Source organism: Peromyscus maniculatus, chromosome 2 (genome assembly GCF_049852395.1).
Source record: "Peromyscus maniculatus bairdii isolate BWxNUB_F1_BW_parent chromosome 2, HU_Pman_BW_mat_3.1, whole genome shotgun sequence".
Lineage (NCBI taxonomy): Eukaryota > Metazoa > Chordata > Mammalia > Rodentia > Cricetidae > Peromyscus > Peromyscus maniculatus.
Genome location: NC_134853.1, coordinates 9884963 through 9900632, shown reverse-complemented (window position 1 = coordinate 9900632; position 15670 = coordinate 9884963). Strand labels below are relative to the sequence as shown.

The window sequence follows — 15670 nt, the reverse complement described above, 5'->3', positions numbered from 1 at the left end:
GTTCAGTGAGATTTCTCAAAATGAATAAAGAAATACAAGTGGAGAATGATGAAAACACCTGATGTTCTCCACATGTCTACACACATATATAAACATGTGAATACATACACAATTTTTTAAATTTAACACAAGAATTTCAGGTAGAGTTTGCATTCATTTGCGAAAAGACACATAAACAATAAATAAAATAGTCAGGAGAAGAGAGGGGTGAGGGTATGCTCACTAGAACTCCAGTTGCTTAAGAAGTAAGGCTAACAATTGGCAGAGGGGACCTTGGGAAACTAAAGTTTCTTTACAGCAAAGCAAAGAGTTCATGAAGAAATAGCTTACCAGGCTGGGAGAAAATGCCTGTACACTGCACCCTTGACAGAATATAATGGAGATATAGAAAGGACTCAAACAATACAAATCAAAACTACATTGATATTCTGTCTCAGCCCAAGTCAGTTGTCATTCACCAAGAAAACAGATAATAAGTGCTTTGAGGACGTGGACAGGAGAGACCCTGTAGAGGTGTGTTTGCAGCCCAGTGTAAGGCTTCAGACTTTTGCTCTGATGAAATGGAAGGTTTGGAGCAGAGTTATAGAATCCCATCTAAAATTAAAAGGAACAGTGTAGCAGGTAGCAAGTGGGGAGACCAGTGGCTGTTCAGTGCATCAGGCCGGGGAGGGGGTGACTTGCAGCCCCAGGCTCTGGTGGAGGTAATTGGAGGTGAACACGGTTCACACCTGCTGTAGAGGTTAGATCAACACTGGAGGGACTGGTAGATTGATAGGTGTTTGAATAAAGGAGTCAAAGCTCCATGAAGGACAGTGAGTTGCTTTGAAACAAAATGGAAAGCAGTAGCTAATTTAGAGTAGACCAGGGAGGCAGAGAAGAGCCTACTTGAACTGGTAGGACATGAAGGGTTTCTATGAAAAGTACAGGACAGGGCATGAAAAGACTCGGCCTCTTAGATCTGGCAGCGTATGTGCTCATATGTCTGTGTTCAGATACACTGAAGGGCTGTAGATGTGTGTGTGGGAGTGTTTGGGGTCTGATCAAAGAAGGATCCCCAGTATGGAGGAATTGACTATTTCACAGGCTCTCGGAGATGTGTCAGACTGTAGAAACTAGAGTTCCCCAAGCTTGGTGCCTTAGCTCTGGGTGCTTTTACTCCTGCCTCCTCTCTGATGGCAGATCTCTCTGTTCTTCTAATACCCACTCCCTGTACACCCCTTCGTCAAAACATTCTATTGTAAGGAAACATCTGAGATGCTTACAGGACTTTGTAGATGTCTCTGTATATGGGCTTTAAGCTTTTCCAATTTAATTTTTGCTGAAAGGTTGTTTTAACATATGATTTCTTGGGCTGGAGAGATGGCTCAGAGGTTAAGAGCACTGAATGCTCTTCCAGAGGTCCTGAGTTCAATTCCCAGCACCCACATGGTGGCTCACAACCATCTGTAATGAGATCTGCACCCTCTTCTGTATACATAATAAATAAATAAATCTTAAAAAAAAAAACATGATTTCTTTTAGAAATAGTAGGGGGCAATGATTATTTTCATGGAAGGGTCACTGTCTCTTCAGTTCTGAAGCTATACAAAATAAAGACGAAATTTAAAAAAACTTGGTCTTTGAAGTACTCTTAAAGCAACATGGTGATGATAATCATGGAAAAGAAAACTATTACTATAGATGTTAATGATGTGTGTTTGTGTACTAAAAGGAGAAATCTACTTTGAAAATTCATAAAAATTCAATCTCTAGTCATTTCTATAAGTTTTTTGAAATTATAATTACATCACATGTCCCCTTCCATTTCCTCTCTTCACCCCTTCCCGTGTACCCCTTCCTTTTTTTTTTTTTTTTTTTAATTTTTCTTACTTATTTATATGTATACAGTGTTCTGCCTGCATGTGTCCCTGCAGGCCAGAAGAGGGCACCATTATAGGTGGTTGTGAGCCACCATGTGGGTGCTGGGAATTGAACTCAGGACCTCTGGAAGAGCAGGCAGTGCTCTTAACCCCGAAGCCATCTCTCCAGCCCCCACCCTCCGTTTTCTCTCTCAAATTCTTTGCCTCTTTTTCTTCTCTCTCTCTCTCTCTCCTTCTCTCTCTCTCTCTCTCTCTCTCTCTCTCTCTCTCTCTCTCTCTGTCTCTCTCTCTCTCTCTCTCTCTCCCCCTCCCCCTCTCTCCCCCTCCCTCTATCCCTCCCCCCCACACTCTTTCTCTTTCATTCCTGAATACAACCTAATCTGCCTGTACAATTTTACCTGTCTGTATATGATCTCCCTAGCCATTTTTGTCCGTTATTATTAATCCTAACTTATCTATAGCTTTTATTACACTTCTAAATTTTATTTACTTATTTTGTTGCTTGAGACATGCTGTCATGTATCCTGAGCGGGCCTTAAACTTGCTCTGTAGCCAAGGATGATCTGGAACATCTGGTCTTCCTGTTTTCACATCCCAACTGCTAATTACAGGTGTGGGCCACCAGCCTGACTAGTAACAAGAGAAAACCTTGTCTCCTGCTGTCTGTGACAGGAAGCCTTGGTATCTGTATGATATGACAGATGGACTTGGTTTTATAATTACAGCCTGGTGTTTGGTTGTCTTTCTGGCTTCCCTCTCCCAATGCTAGAAATAGATTGATAGCCTGGGATTCATGCATCACAGGTGAACTACCACTGTGCACTCCCTCCCTGTATAGATCCTGTTTTGTTTAGTTCACTGTGTGTATACTGTTTGGACCTAGCTTGACACATACTAGGTAACTGTCTCCAGACTGCTCCTGAAACATGTACTGTATCTTCTTTGTGAATAGGTATTATAAGGTCTTTCATTATTGGACTTGATGTTGAGAAAATCTTCAATTTTGTATGTGTAAGTTACCTGAACTCCATTCCTTATTTTCTTCTTAGGAATAATGGCAGGAGTTTAGTAAACTGTGTAAACATCCTGAAATATGTAGTTAAATGTGTAGAGTACTTACTGCTTTGTATTAGATGATTGTAGACATTGGCAGCTATCAGATTGAACTATTGTTAGAATATATCAAGCATGACTCACTACTCATGCCTGTTGTCCCAGGTACTTTTAAAGCCGCTATAGGAGAAATGCTTAAGCCTGGGGGCGTGGGGGCTGGGAGGGGGGTGGACCAGCCTAGGCAACAGGGAGACTCCATGGTTCTTCTCTCCCCGAACTTGAGTTGTGGTTGTTCATCGTCTAGGTAGGTGTTCATCACTCTTGGTGCTTTTTGGGTTGGATTTTAATAGATAATACATTCATGGTACTCAAGTTATTCTAAGATTGGTATGATTAAATTTTTAGACTGGATGTGGTCTTCCAAAATTATTCTGCATATAATTACATTTTAACTCTTATCTACTTTTTTTTAAAATTCTTTAATGAGATCCCTAAAGGGAAAGTCACAACTCTAAACCATGGCTTATTCAAGATGCACAGCCCTTAGTTACTCTTTTTTTTATTTATTTAGTTTGTTGGTTTGTTTACTTATTTATTATTTTTATTTTATGTGCATTGGTGTTTTGTCTGCATGTGTGTCTGTGTGAGGGTCCCCTGGAACTCTAATTGCAGACAGTTGTGAGCTGCCATGTGGGTTCAGGCTCTGGAACAGCAGTCAACTCTCCAGCCCTTCTTACCTACTTTTGAAAATGAGCTACAGTAATAAAAGGAGGCGTTTAAAATGTAGGGATATTTGAAGATGGCTTCTTAGGCAGCCTTGGGATTCTAAGTTCTAATTCTAAATCCTAGAGTAAAGTAAATCCTTTACTTTCCTCTGAAATCCCATTTTCTTTGGTTGGGTTTCTGCAGCAAGAAACGTGGATAGTTTTCAGTTAACTTTTAACAGTGTGATTGTATAACTAATTTTCACCCAAGGCCAAGTAAATTGAGTTATAGTTTCAAATCACTTGTACTCAGTGGTCTGATTATATCAGTCCTAGATAGTTTTATAAGCTGTGTGGAACTGCCCCATTTTTTTTTTTTTTAAATCCAGAAATAACATCATTTTGAGTTTTCAGTACTTGATCACGGGCATTAAAACAGCAGAAATGCCCATTTTTCTCCTTTGACTTATACAGGGTTTAAACAAGATACAAAACAATATGTGCTTAAAGTTGTTAGCCTTGGTTACGCTTCCCTTCATAATGGGCAGAGAACCAGAGGGACAGAGATTATACTGAAACTCTGTGAAAATGCCCTTTGCTCTGCTTGTAGACAGTCCACTGCTTTTGCCTTAGGGGCCATCCCTTGCCACTCACCACTTTGCCTTATGTCTGGATGTCTGGATTTCCTTTTGGTACATGCACAGTTCCTGACTCACAGACAATGGTAACAATTTCTCTCCAAGGAGAACACTGCTTTCTTCTTTGCTCTGTGGATGACTAGTCAGCGTGTCATGATGACCTTTGTTTCTGGCTGCCTATGTCTTTTCTAATAGTCATGTTAAAAACTTGGCTTTGGGGGGGGGGGGCGGGGGTCCACTGTCAGTATTCTCATAGACTTAATTAAGGGACCTTAAAGGGCAAGGGGGATACTTTAAAAACAATTGTGACCAGGGAGTAAATTCTCAAGGTACTGCCTGTGTTCTCAATGAAAACACTCTGCTGGTCAAATGGCTTTTTAGGATAAATGGATAATCAGAACAGATCTGTATTCTGTGACATTTGTAAATTCCTGTTCTAGACATGTGTAACACAGTCTACAAATAAATATGTTCTAAAATTCCACTAGAAAGCAGTTGTGAGTAGACTCAGAAAGTGTGAAAGTTAAGACTGCTCACAGCAGGGTGTTTTTAGGGCACGAGCAGTGACATGGGCTGAATAAGTATCATTTCTTCCTGAGCCTCTCAGTCAAGGATGAGCCTTCTGCAGTGGGAGGACAAGCATTGACCTCTTGCAGTATCAGACTTGGCTTTTATGCTTCCAGTCTTCTTCCGTGGGGAGACTAGAGGTGGGCGGCCAGATCCTAAAGCCTAAGGAAAGCACACTTTGAAAGTTGGAAAATGCTGTTTTGTTAACTTCAACTAATAGACGGAGTCCTGCTTGTTTAGGACGATTGGTTTATTAATGTGAATATTTGTAAGAATCTTAATAAAGTCAGATTTGTTGCTAGGTATTTAAAATATCTATAAAAACCTTAGCTGATTTTTAATTTCTCATTATCTATTCTATATTAAATATGGGCATACCACACTCTAGCCAAACTGGTTTCATTGACCGTCTTCTTCATTGGTGTTTCCTTCTTGGTATTTTGCCATAGCTGGTATTTTTGCAAGGATTGAGAGATTCTGTAAGCCTGGGCCGAGAACTGTTGGATGTATGTGGGGACTCATGGGTCTGGATTGGCATCTTTGAGATTATATTGTGGTTGTTGCTGCCTTTTTCCCAAGGCTGCCTTGGGACCTTTAGGCTCAAGTCAAATCCTTAATGTCAGCTTTCCAGACGTTGCTCCTGCAGTGTGCACCGTACACCCGGCCTGATTGTGAATTTTTTTTTTTAATTTATTTTTATTTTGTGTGCATTGGTGTTTTCCCTGCACATATGTCTGTGTGAGGGGGTTGGATCCTGGAGTTAGAGACAGTTGTGAGGTGTCATGTGGGCGCTGGGAACTGAACTCAGGTCTTCTGGAAGGGCAGTCAGTGCTCTTTACCATTGAGCTATCTCTCCAGCCCCTTGATTGTGAATTTTAAATGAAATCTTTATTCAAGTGATACTAGTGTTTTTCTCTTTGTGGTGAGACCACTAATTAGGAATGGCTGCTAGACTACAGAATTAACATGGTATGTTGTAAAATTTACTTTAAGGTTGGAGAGTTAATTTAATTTGAATTTTATATAAAACCGAATAATTTCCCTTAGAGCTGTAGCTCAGAGTCGAGCACTTGTGTAGCACATTCAAGGACCCGAGTTCTTTGCCCAGCATTGCAAACTGGAGGAACACATGCATGACTGATCTTAAGTCTCTCTGCTGCCTTGGAATTGGGTTGGGATATTCATAATGGTTATTTCAGGACGCGTGGCTTTGGTCTCTGCTCTGTTTGGATGCTTCCATGGTTTACTTAGGGTTAGGGCAGGGGAGGACCATTTCCAATTGTGCTGAGCTAATTAAAGGAACACCTTCAGTGAGTAAAAGGCAAAGTGGAGAGAACAGCCAGGTAAGACTCAGATCCGTTTTCTTTTCTTTTTCACATAAACAGGCTTTTGTTTTTGTTTGATTTTTGTTATAGTTTCAAAATTACATACTTTTGGAATTTTAGTGCATTGGGTTTTTTGTTTTGTTGTATTTTGTTTTTTGTTTTCAGTATGTAGCCCTGGCTAGCCTGGAACTTACTTTGTCGAAGTCCAAACTGGCCTCACATTCACCGAGATCCACCTGGCTCTGCCTCCCAAGTGCTGGGATTAAAGGTGTGAATAATGAGTATTCAGTGAGGAATGAGTAGAATTTGAAAAAACAAAAACATTCTAATGGATGTACTTTACCATTCACTGGTTTGAACAAAGAATACAAATTTAGAAAATTACAGTGAATTTAGGAAAACAATCTAGGGTTTCCTACTACTACATGGTTATTTATACAGTGAGGTTATTGTTGGTGATGAGTGAGCATTTGCTACTGAAATCTATTTGTTTTTATTTCATGTCTTAAAAATTAATACTTAAATGTGGACAATACTTTAGTTTTTAATAGAGAATATTGAGCGATAATAACATTTTATTTCTTCTCAGGTCATGTTTACTGGTGAAAATATTCCTGTCCATCCTCATGTGTATAGCAATGGTCATATCTGTTTATCCATTCTAACAGAAGACTGGTCCCCAGCGCTCTCAGTCCAGTCAGTGTGTCTTAGCATTATTAGCATGCTTTCCAGCTGCAAAGAAAAGGTAGGACTTGCACTTACTCCAGTAACGTCTCTCTTTCAGCATAGGTAGGTTAACAGGGTCAGGATATCACTTTTGTATTTGAAGGAGGAGGACTCAAGGTTTTTGTTTTTCAATTACAGTGAATGACATTTTTAGTAATAAGTTGGAAAGTTATTTTGTTCTTTCATTCTAAATAGACTAGAAGTCAAACTCATGTTTTATACATATTTCTAAAGTATGGTTTATGGAGTATGTAACATGCTAGCAGTGTGGACAGTAACTAGACCATAGCTGTCATTTGACCATTTTCAAACAGAACATTTGTGCACATGTTTATTAATCTGAATTTTATTTCCATGAGCAGTCACAGAGTAAAAGTGTACATTCCTGTTTTTAGATTCCACAGTGGGGAAGTTAGAAATGAACATCCCCCGCCCCCAGCTCCTTCGCTCCCTTTGCTGCTCCCCATCCAAGGAAGCCTTTTTCAGAGTCTCCCAGAATCTGGAGCTTTCCTGTCTCAGTGGTTAGAGAAGGATGCCATTCACCAGGAGAATTGGAGCCTTCCTTTTTATTCTCCGTTATTTACACACAGATTCTGTCTCTAATGGAAGTCGGGGAAAAGACCAGACAAAAAATGATAGGAGTTAAATTTCAGATAGCTTTAAAATAGGGAGCTCTGAGGGTGTATGGGTATCTTTAGCAGATTGCTTCTCTGTTCTCCAGATTAAATCCACTGCTATTTTAATTAATAAGAATTCAGAGACTCCTTAATAATATCTCAGTTTTTAACAGTGGGTGGTTTAGAATCGGAAGTACCTAGAGTCACGGTTTCACCAAGTAAGTTCCTTGAAATGTTAATTCAAAAGAGTTTTGTTTTTGGGGTGTGTGTGCTTTGAGATGGTTCAGCGGCTCAGTGTGCTGACTGTGTAAGCCTGACAGTTGATCCCTGGAGCCTACACTGGAACTTGGGAACAGAGAAGTTCTGCTGTGATCACCACTTATAGTGTGGCACACACATGTGCCTACAAACACATCAGTAAACTATTTTAAAAAGAATTTTCCTGGTGGTCTTTTTCAAAAATGAGATTTTTGGGGGGTTTTGTTTTGGCTTTGGGTTTATTTTTGTTGTTGTTTAAATAAGTACAGGGAATAATAGGCTAAATTGTGTTCATTTTTTTTTCTTTCAATTGTAAGATGAAGATCCCTTTATCCAGTTTTTATGTACAATATAAGAAAAAATCCTGTCATTAAATTATGATGTTATTAAAAGATATAGCCCCATTCTGAAATACTAAAATGTGCAAAACAGCTATTTTAGATGAAATATGATACATGTGTTTTAAGAACATTTTTAGAAATTATTATTTTTTATATGTGTTTTACCTGGACGTACAGGTGATTGTGAGGCACCATGTGGGTGCTGAGAATTGAACCCAGGTCCTCTGGAAGAGCAGCCAGTGCTCTTGACTGCTGAGCCGGCTCTCCAGCCCCCTTAGTATCACTTTAACTCTAGTTTCTTCTGTATTTTCAGGTTGTAATGAAGCTTTATTTAACCAATAGGAGTCTAGAAATGAGGCTCATGTATTGCTTCAATACTTTTCCTTACTCAGCCCTAGCATGTGTGCATGCACACAGGCACGAGTGCACACACTCCAAGCTTTTCATCCGTGGGACAGAGCAGGTTGTTCTCCTGTGTTCCTCTGATGCTTCACAGTGAGGTGATAACCATAGGGTTGGATGTGCACCGCCATTGAGTTGGTCACTGGTGATTCTCTGCCCATTGCTCTGCATGGCCTGATGATTGATCGCTAGCTTCTGTGTGCATCTCCATAGAATGTTTTACACCAGGGCCAGAGACTGACTCTTGCTCGGTATGTCTCTCACCCTTTTCCTAACCACCATCGTTCTACTCACCTGATGGTTTGCTGCTAGGATTTTTTTGCATACTAATCCTTTCATTTAAATTTTTGATAAACTGTTCTTAGTAGAATTGTTTGATAGGTCTAACTATGATGATAATTTAAGAGTCAGAATTTCTGTGAGTTTGATAAAATTTAACATTTATTAGATACTTGCTGGTTTTACCCTATTAAGTGCTATGTAACGAGAAAAGGAAATAAGGAACTTAATTATAATCCCAACGTCAAGTTTATACTAATGCTATATTAGAATATAGCCGCCTATCAATAGAGCATTAGTATAAACTTGACATTTGAACTCTTGACGAGAAGTCACACCTGATACGCAGTAGTTTTCATTCAGGGTCTCTCCAGTCTTCCTTCTGTGTGGTTAGCATCACTCTTGGCCAAGGTGTCCTGCAAGACTCTCCATCCTGTCAGGGCAGATGAGGAAGGCCTCTGGTCCACACAAGACTAAGACATCTTTCCTCTTAGATGCCATCTCTCTGTCCTTAATGCATTACAATAAAACAGCAAGCCTGTGCAGGTTCTTGAAAGTTGCTGTCGTTCTTCAGATACCCTTAGGTAGGTAGCTTTTTGTTCAGTTAGTTCATGTAAGTAGTCATTAATGACTTGATGGGAGAGATAAGTATGAAGGGTTTGGACATCGTTTAGTGGAACTAACCTTTCCCACACCCCTTCCTAAACAATCGAGGCATCCCTTCTTGAGTCAGGCTTTTAGTATTTCTATTGTTTTTTATGTGTTCTATAATAATTTTGCTAAACTCACTTCTCTCTGTCATTTTCTTTCAGAAATTACCTATTTAATATTTAAACTCTATTTGTTTCAGAGACGACCGCCAGATAATTCCTTTTATGTGCGAACATGTAACAAGAATCCAAAGAAAACAAAATGGTGGTATCATGGTGAGTAGTTTTTATTTGTAATGACAAATTTTTGGTATTTTTATTTGGAAAATAATGTTTATAAGCCTTGGGATAAATAGTGGAGGATGTAATTGAGATAACTTTTTGTAACAACATTACATTTTAGAACATCTGGGAAAATGTGGATTTTAGACTAAAATTTTAAAACATAATCATATTCATCATATAAGAAATAAAATTAACATTACTTTAATAATTCCAGCAATACCATTTTGGAACAAAACTGTAGTGTCTTGTGGTTTTTGTTTTGTTGCACTTTTGAGGGTTGAGATGATTTTGCTTCTCTAAGTCCTGAAACTAGCTATGTAGACCAGGCTGACCTTGAACTTGCAGCTGTCCTCCTTGCCACTGCCTCCCAAGTGCTGGGATCAAGGTGTATGCAGCTGTGAAGGACTAGAGTCCAGAATAATCTTTATCTTAAAATAGAGCTAGCTGTGGGGCACCCTTTCTATGAAGTAGATGTTCTGATGCCTTGGACACTCAGTTCTGCTACTTTTCATAATTGGAGGCAATCACAGTAAGGTTAGTGCCCCATTAGAGACAACTTCTCTGGTCCCAGCAGCCTGTCTTAGGATTCTGTTGCTGTGAAGAGACACAGTGACCATGGCAATTCTGTAAAGAAAGCTCGCGTACGGCTTCAGAGGTTTAGTCCATTGTCATCACGGTGGAAGGGAAGCAGGAGCTGCAGCATAGCAGGGCGGCAGGCAGGCTGATCAGAGAGAGAAAGACTCTGGGTTTGGCTTGGCTTTTCAACCCTCAGAGCCAAAGACCAGCCCCAGTGACACACTTCCCCCAACAAGGCCACACCTCCTAGTACTTTCAAATAGCACCACTCCCTCATGACCAAATCTGTGAGCCTATGGGGGCCGTTCTCATTCAAACCACCACACAGCTGCTATTTAAATATTTGAAATTCTGTCCATTTTAGAGTTATGAAGAAAATATTCTTGATAATGTTAAATTTCTGTTTTTCTTGTTCAGGGGGTAATGTGTAGGGGTTTTGTTTGTTTGTTTTTTCTTTTTCTTTTGTTTTTTCAAAATAGGATTTCTCTGTGTAGCCCTGTCTGTCCTGGAACTCAAACTGAACTCACTGAGATCAAGCCTCTACCTCTGGAGTGCTGGGACTCAAGGAATACGGCACCACCACCTGCAATACATAGTTTTAAAATGCAGAATTGCTGGTATTCATTCTTTCTTTCTTTCTTTCTTTCTTTCTTTCTTTCTTTCTTTCTTTCTTTCTCTCTCTCTCTCTCTCTCTCTCTCTCTCTCTCTCTCTCTCTCTCTCTTTCTTTTTTTTTGAGACATAGTTTCTCTGTGTAACTCTCTTGGTTGCCCTGGAACTTGCTCTGTAGCCCAGGCTGGCCTCAAACTCACCTGATCCACCTGCCTCTGCCTCCTAAGTGCTGAGATTAAAGGTGTGCACCACCACTGCCTGACTTGCTGGCATCATTTCTAAACCAGTCTTACTGCTCTCCTAAGGCTGTAGTTTAAATGAAAAGCAAATTCTTATGTTCCCTGTGGACTTTTTCCTTTGGCTGGGAATGGATCCACTGGTCGCACTCCTCCCAGAGAGCTCTACCACTGAGCCACAGCCCCTTCTGTATGTCTTGAAGCAGGTGAATACCGGGCACTCCCCGGGATAGTTACAGCCATAAAAGTATTTTCCTGGTTTGGCTTGTTAAATTTTTTTATTTTATGAACCTAAAGAAATCAAGTTTGGCAAAACTTAATGAGAATATGGCCTTTCTCCTTTTTATTCAGTGTGAAGTCTTCTGTGTTTTCACCTAAACTGTAAATTTAAAACTTAAAATTTCCAAGAGCTCAGCTAAGATGACCAGAGTAGACTTAATGGCACATCTTTCCTCCCAGTGAAAGGAGGCCATCCCTGGGGGCCATAGAAGTGGAGCGCTCAGTGTAAGAGGGAGGGAAACAGTTCACAGTAGAGGAGGGGCCCTGACAAGGGGGGAGGGGTGTGGACAGTCCTTCAGGAGAAAGCAGGTTTCATTCTAGGGGGATTTTATTTATTACAAATGACAGGCATATTAATGTCTTGTGGTTCATACTTGTAATCAGGAGGTCAAGATCATCCTTGGCTACATAACAGATGTGAAGCAGCTTGAGCTACATGAGACCCTGTGCAAAAAATCCCCTGTAAAAGACAGACAGTAAATTATGGGTTTATGTAATTCAGTAAAAGTCTAGTAGAGGAATGGGGTAGATACATAATCTTTGTTTACATTGTTGGTGAGGCAGGTGTGGTACATGACTGCAGTTCCCACACTCAGGAGGCTGAGGCAGAAGGTAGGGAATGCCAGGCTAGCTTATGCTGAGTGCTCAGATCCTGTCTCAGAAGCATACACAACTTAGAGTTAAGAAGAGCAAAAATGAATTTAGAACTATAAAGGGTAGTAGAGGAAAATAATCTGATGTTAATATAAGAATAGATCATTAAAGTATGATTGTAATTATTTAGGCCCTCGTACATAAGATTTTAGAAATATATCATCATACATCAGGAGGTGAAAGATTATTAACTGGTCACCTTAGAAAACTGGTAAATATTTTAGAAAATAAATTTACACTTTTATTTGATAAAATATTTCCTGTGGATTAAGTATTTTAAAATACTTTTCAAAACCACTGACTGTTAAGTAAGGAAGGAGGAGTTTCTTAATTTAGAAGGCATAGTAGAGCCAGGTGTGGCACATGCCTGTAATCCCCACATTCACAAGGCTAAGGCAGGAGGATGTGCTGAGTTTGAGGCAATCCTGGGCTGTAGAATGAGATTCTGTCTCAAAATAGAAAAGAAGAAAAAATTAGAAAGAAATGAAACACCTATCTATGTGAAAATTCAAAACGTTAAAAGCAAAGGCAATTTATGAAATTACTTCAGAATAAGTTACAGACGGGAGTGTAGTTCAGTGGTAGAGTGCCTAGCTGGCTATGTGTATCCTGAGTTTGATTCTGAGCCCCAACTCTGCCTCAGAAGACTAAATGACAAATATAGCACAGGTAAAGATGCACAGCACAGTATTACAAATTGAAGGTTTTCGGGACTCTTAATTCTGAACTAACAAGTTACAACAGGAATGAGTGCCAGATGATGAGTGCCAGACAGTAAAGAGAGGACAGCTGTCCATACTGCTGACGACACACGGCACGTTATTACAGTTTTCTGTCTTTGTCATCCATGCACATAATGTGCTTTGTCCATATCCACTCCCACCCCTCCCTCCATCTATTCCCCTGCTCCCCACTTTCTCTTCCCAACCTCATGTGCTCGCTTTGTTCTTTTAATCCAGTGTGTCCACATAGTGCTGCAGGATGTGCAGAGGGTAGGGCCACCTACTAGAGCAGTGCTTCTCCACCTTGCTGACGCTGTGACCCTTTGACACAGTTCCTTCTGTTGTGGTGACCCCCAACCATACAATTATTTTGTTGCTACTTCATAACTGTGATTGTGTTCCTGTTAGGAATCATAATGTAAGTATCTGTGCTTCCTGATGGTCTTAGGTAACCCCTGTGAAAGGGTCTCCTGACCGTCAAAGGGGTTGCTGACCACAGGTCGAGAATCGCTGTAATAGAGCATAGGTAGCTTCCAGGGGCCACATCTCTTAAAAAACTGATGCTTCCTCATCAGGTAGGGGTGGGTTTTGGCTGTCTTGAACTTGTACAGGTCTCATACAGTCACACATACTATGAGTTCATGTGTGCAACACAGCAGCACTTTATGACTATTGTGTGTGCATGTCGTGGCTTGTATGTGGAGGTCAGGTTTGCACAACAAGCACTTTCCCCACTGGTCTGTTGTTTTCACTTACATGTAGTTCTGTTTAGAGTAGCCTTGATTTGTTGATTTACAGTGGCTCTTTTTATTTTTTTAATGCTTTTCCTTTCCCTAAATGAACCCTGAATGCCTGGATCATGTTCATGTACCATTCCCCTTTGAGATGAATTTATCGCATATACGTTTTATATGTACTCAAGAGAGGGTCAGTGTTTGCTGTCCATTAAGATAGTAGACCAGGTGTTGTCGTCCAGCTAGGAAGCTGCGAGCATCTCGTTTGAATTTTTCATCATTTATAAGAAGCTAAAACCTTTCTACAGTTGGACCACAATATTGTCTTTTCCTTTGTGCAGTGACAGGCAGTATAAATTTGAATTTGCTCATAATTGAATTTGCATTGTCTTACCAGAGAGATAATCATTCATTCCCAAAGAGCATACCCCATTAGCTAACTTAGAACTTTTCAGTTTATCTTTTGCCTACTTAGTAGGTTCAGTTCCAGGGGGTCGTCACTGAGCATCCTCTCAGGAAGTGTGCCATCAGTGTTCTGCTCTTTCCTCCCTCCCACTCTCTCTTTCTTCTCACTATGGTCCTAGCTGGCCTGGACTTCATTGTGAAGGCCAGGGTGTCCGTGAACTTGTGGTAGTCCTCTTGTCCCTGATGCTAGGATTACAGGTTTGTGCAACCACATCAGGTTCAAGAAATACATATTTCTGCTGATGGCTTTGATTTTTCTCCTTATCTTTGAGATGAAGACTTCCTGTGTTTCCCAGGCTAATCTTGCACTCCTGTGCTCAAGAAATCGCCCCTCCTCGCCTTAGCTGCAACTGTAGGGGTGTACTGTCATGCCCTACAGACTCGTGTTATTTCTTAGCTGCCTAGGTTTCTATTGCTGTGATAAAATACCATGACTAAAGACAGTTTGGGGAGGAAAGGGAAGTCAGGCTAGGACCTCAAGGTAGGAACTGAAGCAGAAGCCACGGAGGAATGCTGCTTACTGGCTTGCTCCTCATGGCTTACTTAGCCTGCTTTTTTTTTTTTTTTTTTTTAACACATCCAGGATCACCTGCTCCATGGTGACACAGCCCACAGTGGACTGAGCCCTCCTTCATCAGTCATTAATCAAGGAAATCTCCACAAGTCAATCTTAAGGATGCACTTTCCCAATTGAGGTTCCCTTTTCTCAGATAACTAGCTGTGTCAAGCTGACAAAATAGTCAGGACATTAGTGTTTCTAATTCTCAAAGGATTGCAAGGACAGACCATTTTTTATATGTGACATGTCCAAAAGATTGAGGACCAAGAGTGGGATGTACTTCAGTGATCAGCTATTTGTTTAATATGTGTGAGGGCTGGGTTCAACACATACATGCATGCATGCTTGTGCACATGTGTGCACACTCACAATCAGGAATTGGATAAGCTCTTTCTCCCCCCATTCATTCTCTCTCTCTCTCTCTCTCTCTCTCTCTCTCTCTCTCTCTCTCTCTTTTTTTTTTTTTTTTTTTTTTTTGGTGTTATTTGTTTTGTTTTGGAGACAGGGTTTCTCTGTATAGTTTTGGTGCCTTTCCTGGATCTCACTCTGTAGAGCAGGCTGGCCTCAAACTCACAGAGATCTGCCTGGCTCTGCCTCCTGAGTGCTGGGATTAAAGGTGTGCACCACCACCGCCACCACCGCCTGGCCTGTATTATTTTTTTTAATCTGTCTAATCTATAGATACCCTCTACACACACACACACACACACACACACACACACACACACACACACACACTACATAGCACTTAGCATAATTTTGAGAGACTGAATGGAATTATGTTTCAGATGTCCAGATCCACAGTCATCCTGTGTGGCACCAGCAGCATGCGTGTGTCAGAGTGTATAGTATAGATGTGATGTAAGCAGAGAGCCCGGAGAGGTTTAGTTGAGATAATGATGTGTGCTCTAAGAGGGGCTTCTTATAGGCAGGATGGAGACACTAATAGTGGAAAATTACAAGTCTGAAATCATTCAGTCTCCAGGTTTTATAAAAGGGGGGCTCAGCAGGCAGGACAAAGTTGAGCTACCAGACAACAGAGTTAGGTCTTTGCTTGTTTACATTAATATTTAGAATATCTTAAAAATTAGGCCAGTCCTTCATAGCTTACCGCTATTCCATTTGTATACC

The 15670-nt window shown here is 40.5% G+C and overlaps 1 protein-coding gene across 6 annotated transcripts in view; it reads left to right on the top strand.

Moving 5' to 3' along the window:
* Nucleotides 1-15670, top strand: part of Ube2w (ubiquitin conjugating enzyme E2 W) — a 66336-nt gene that overhangs the window by 28346 nt on the left and 22320 nt on the right. For 3 of the 6 annotated variants that reach the window (XM_076563769.1, XM_076563764.1, XM_076563765.1), the window contains 3 exons: nt 6736-6891; nt 9620-9695; nt 10760-11144. In XM_076563769.1, coding sequence (XP_076419884.1) covers nt 6736-6891; nt 9620-9695; nt 10760-11016 — 489 coding nt within the window. In that variant the 3' untranslated portion in view covers nt 11017-11144. Of the gene's footprint in view, nt 1-6735; nt 6892-9619; nt 9696-10759; nt 11145-15670 lie in introns of those variants that run through there. The other 3 variants (XM_076563767.1, XM_076563766.1, XM_076563768.1) reach the window with 1 other exon arrangement.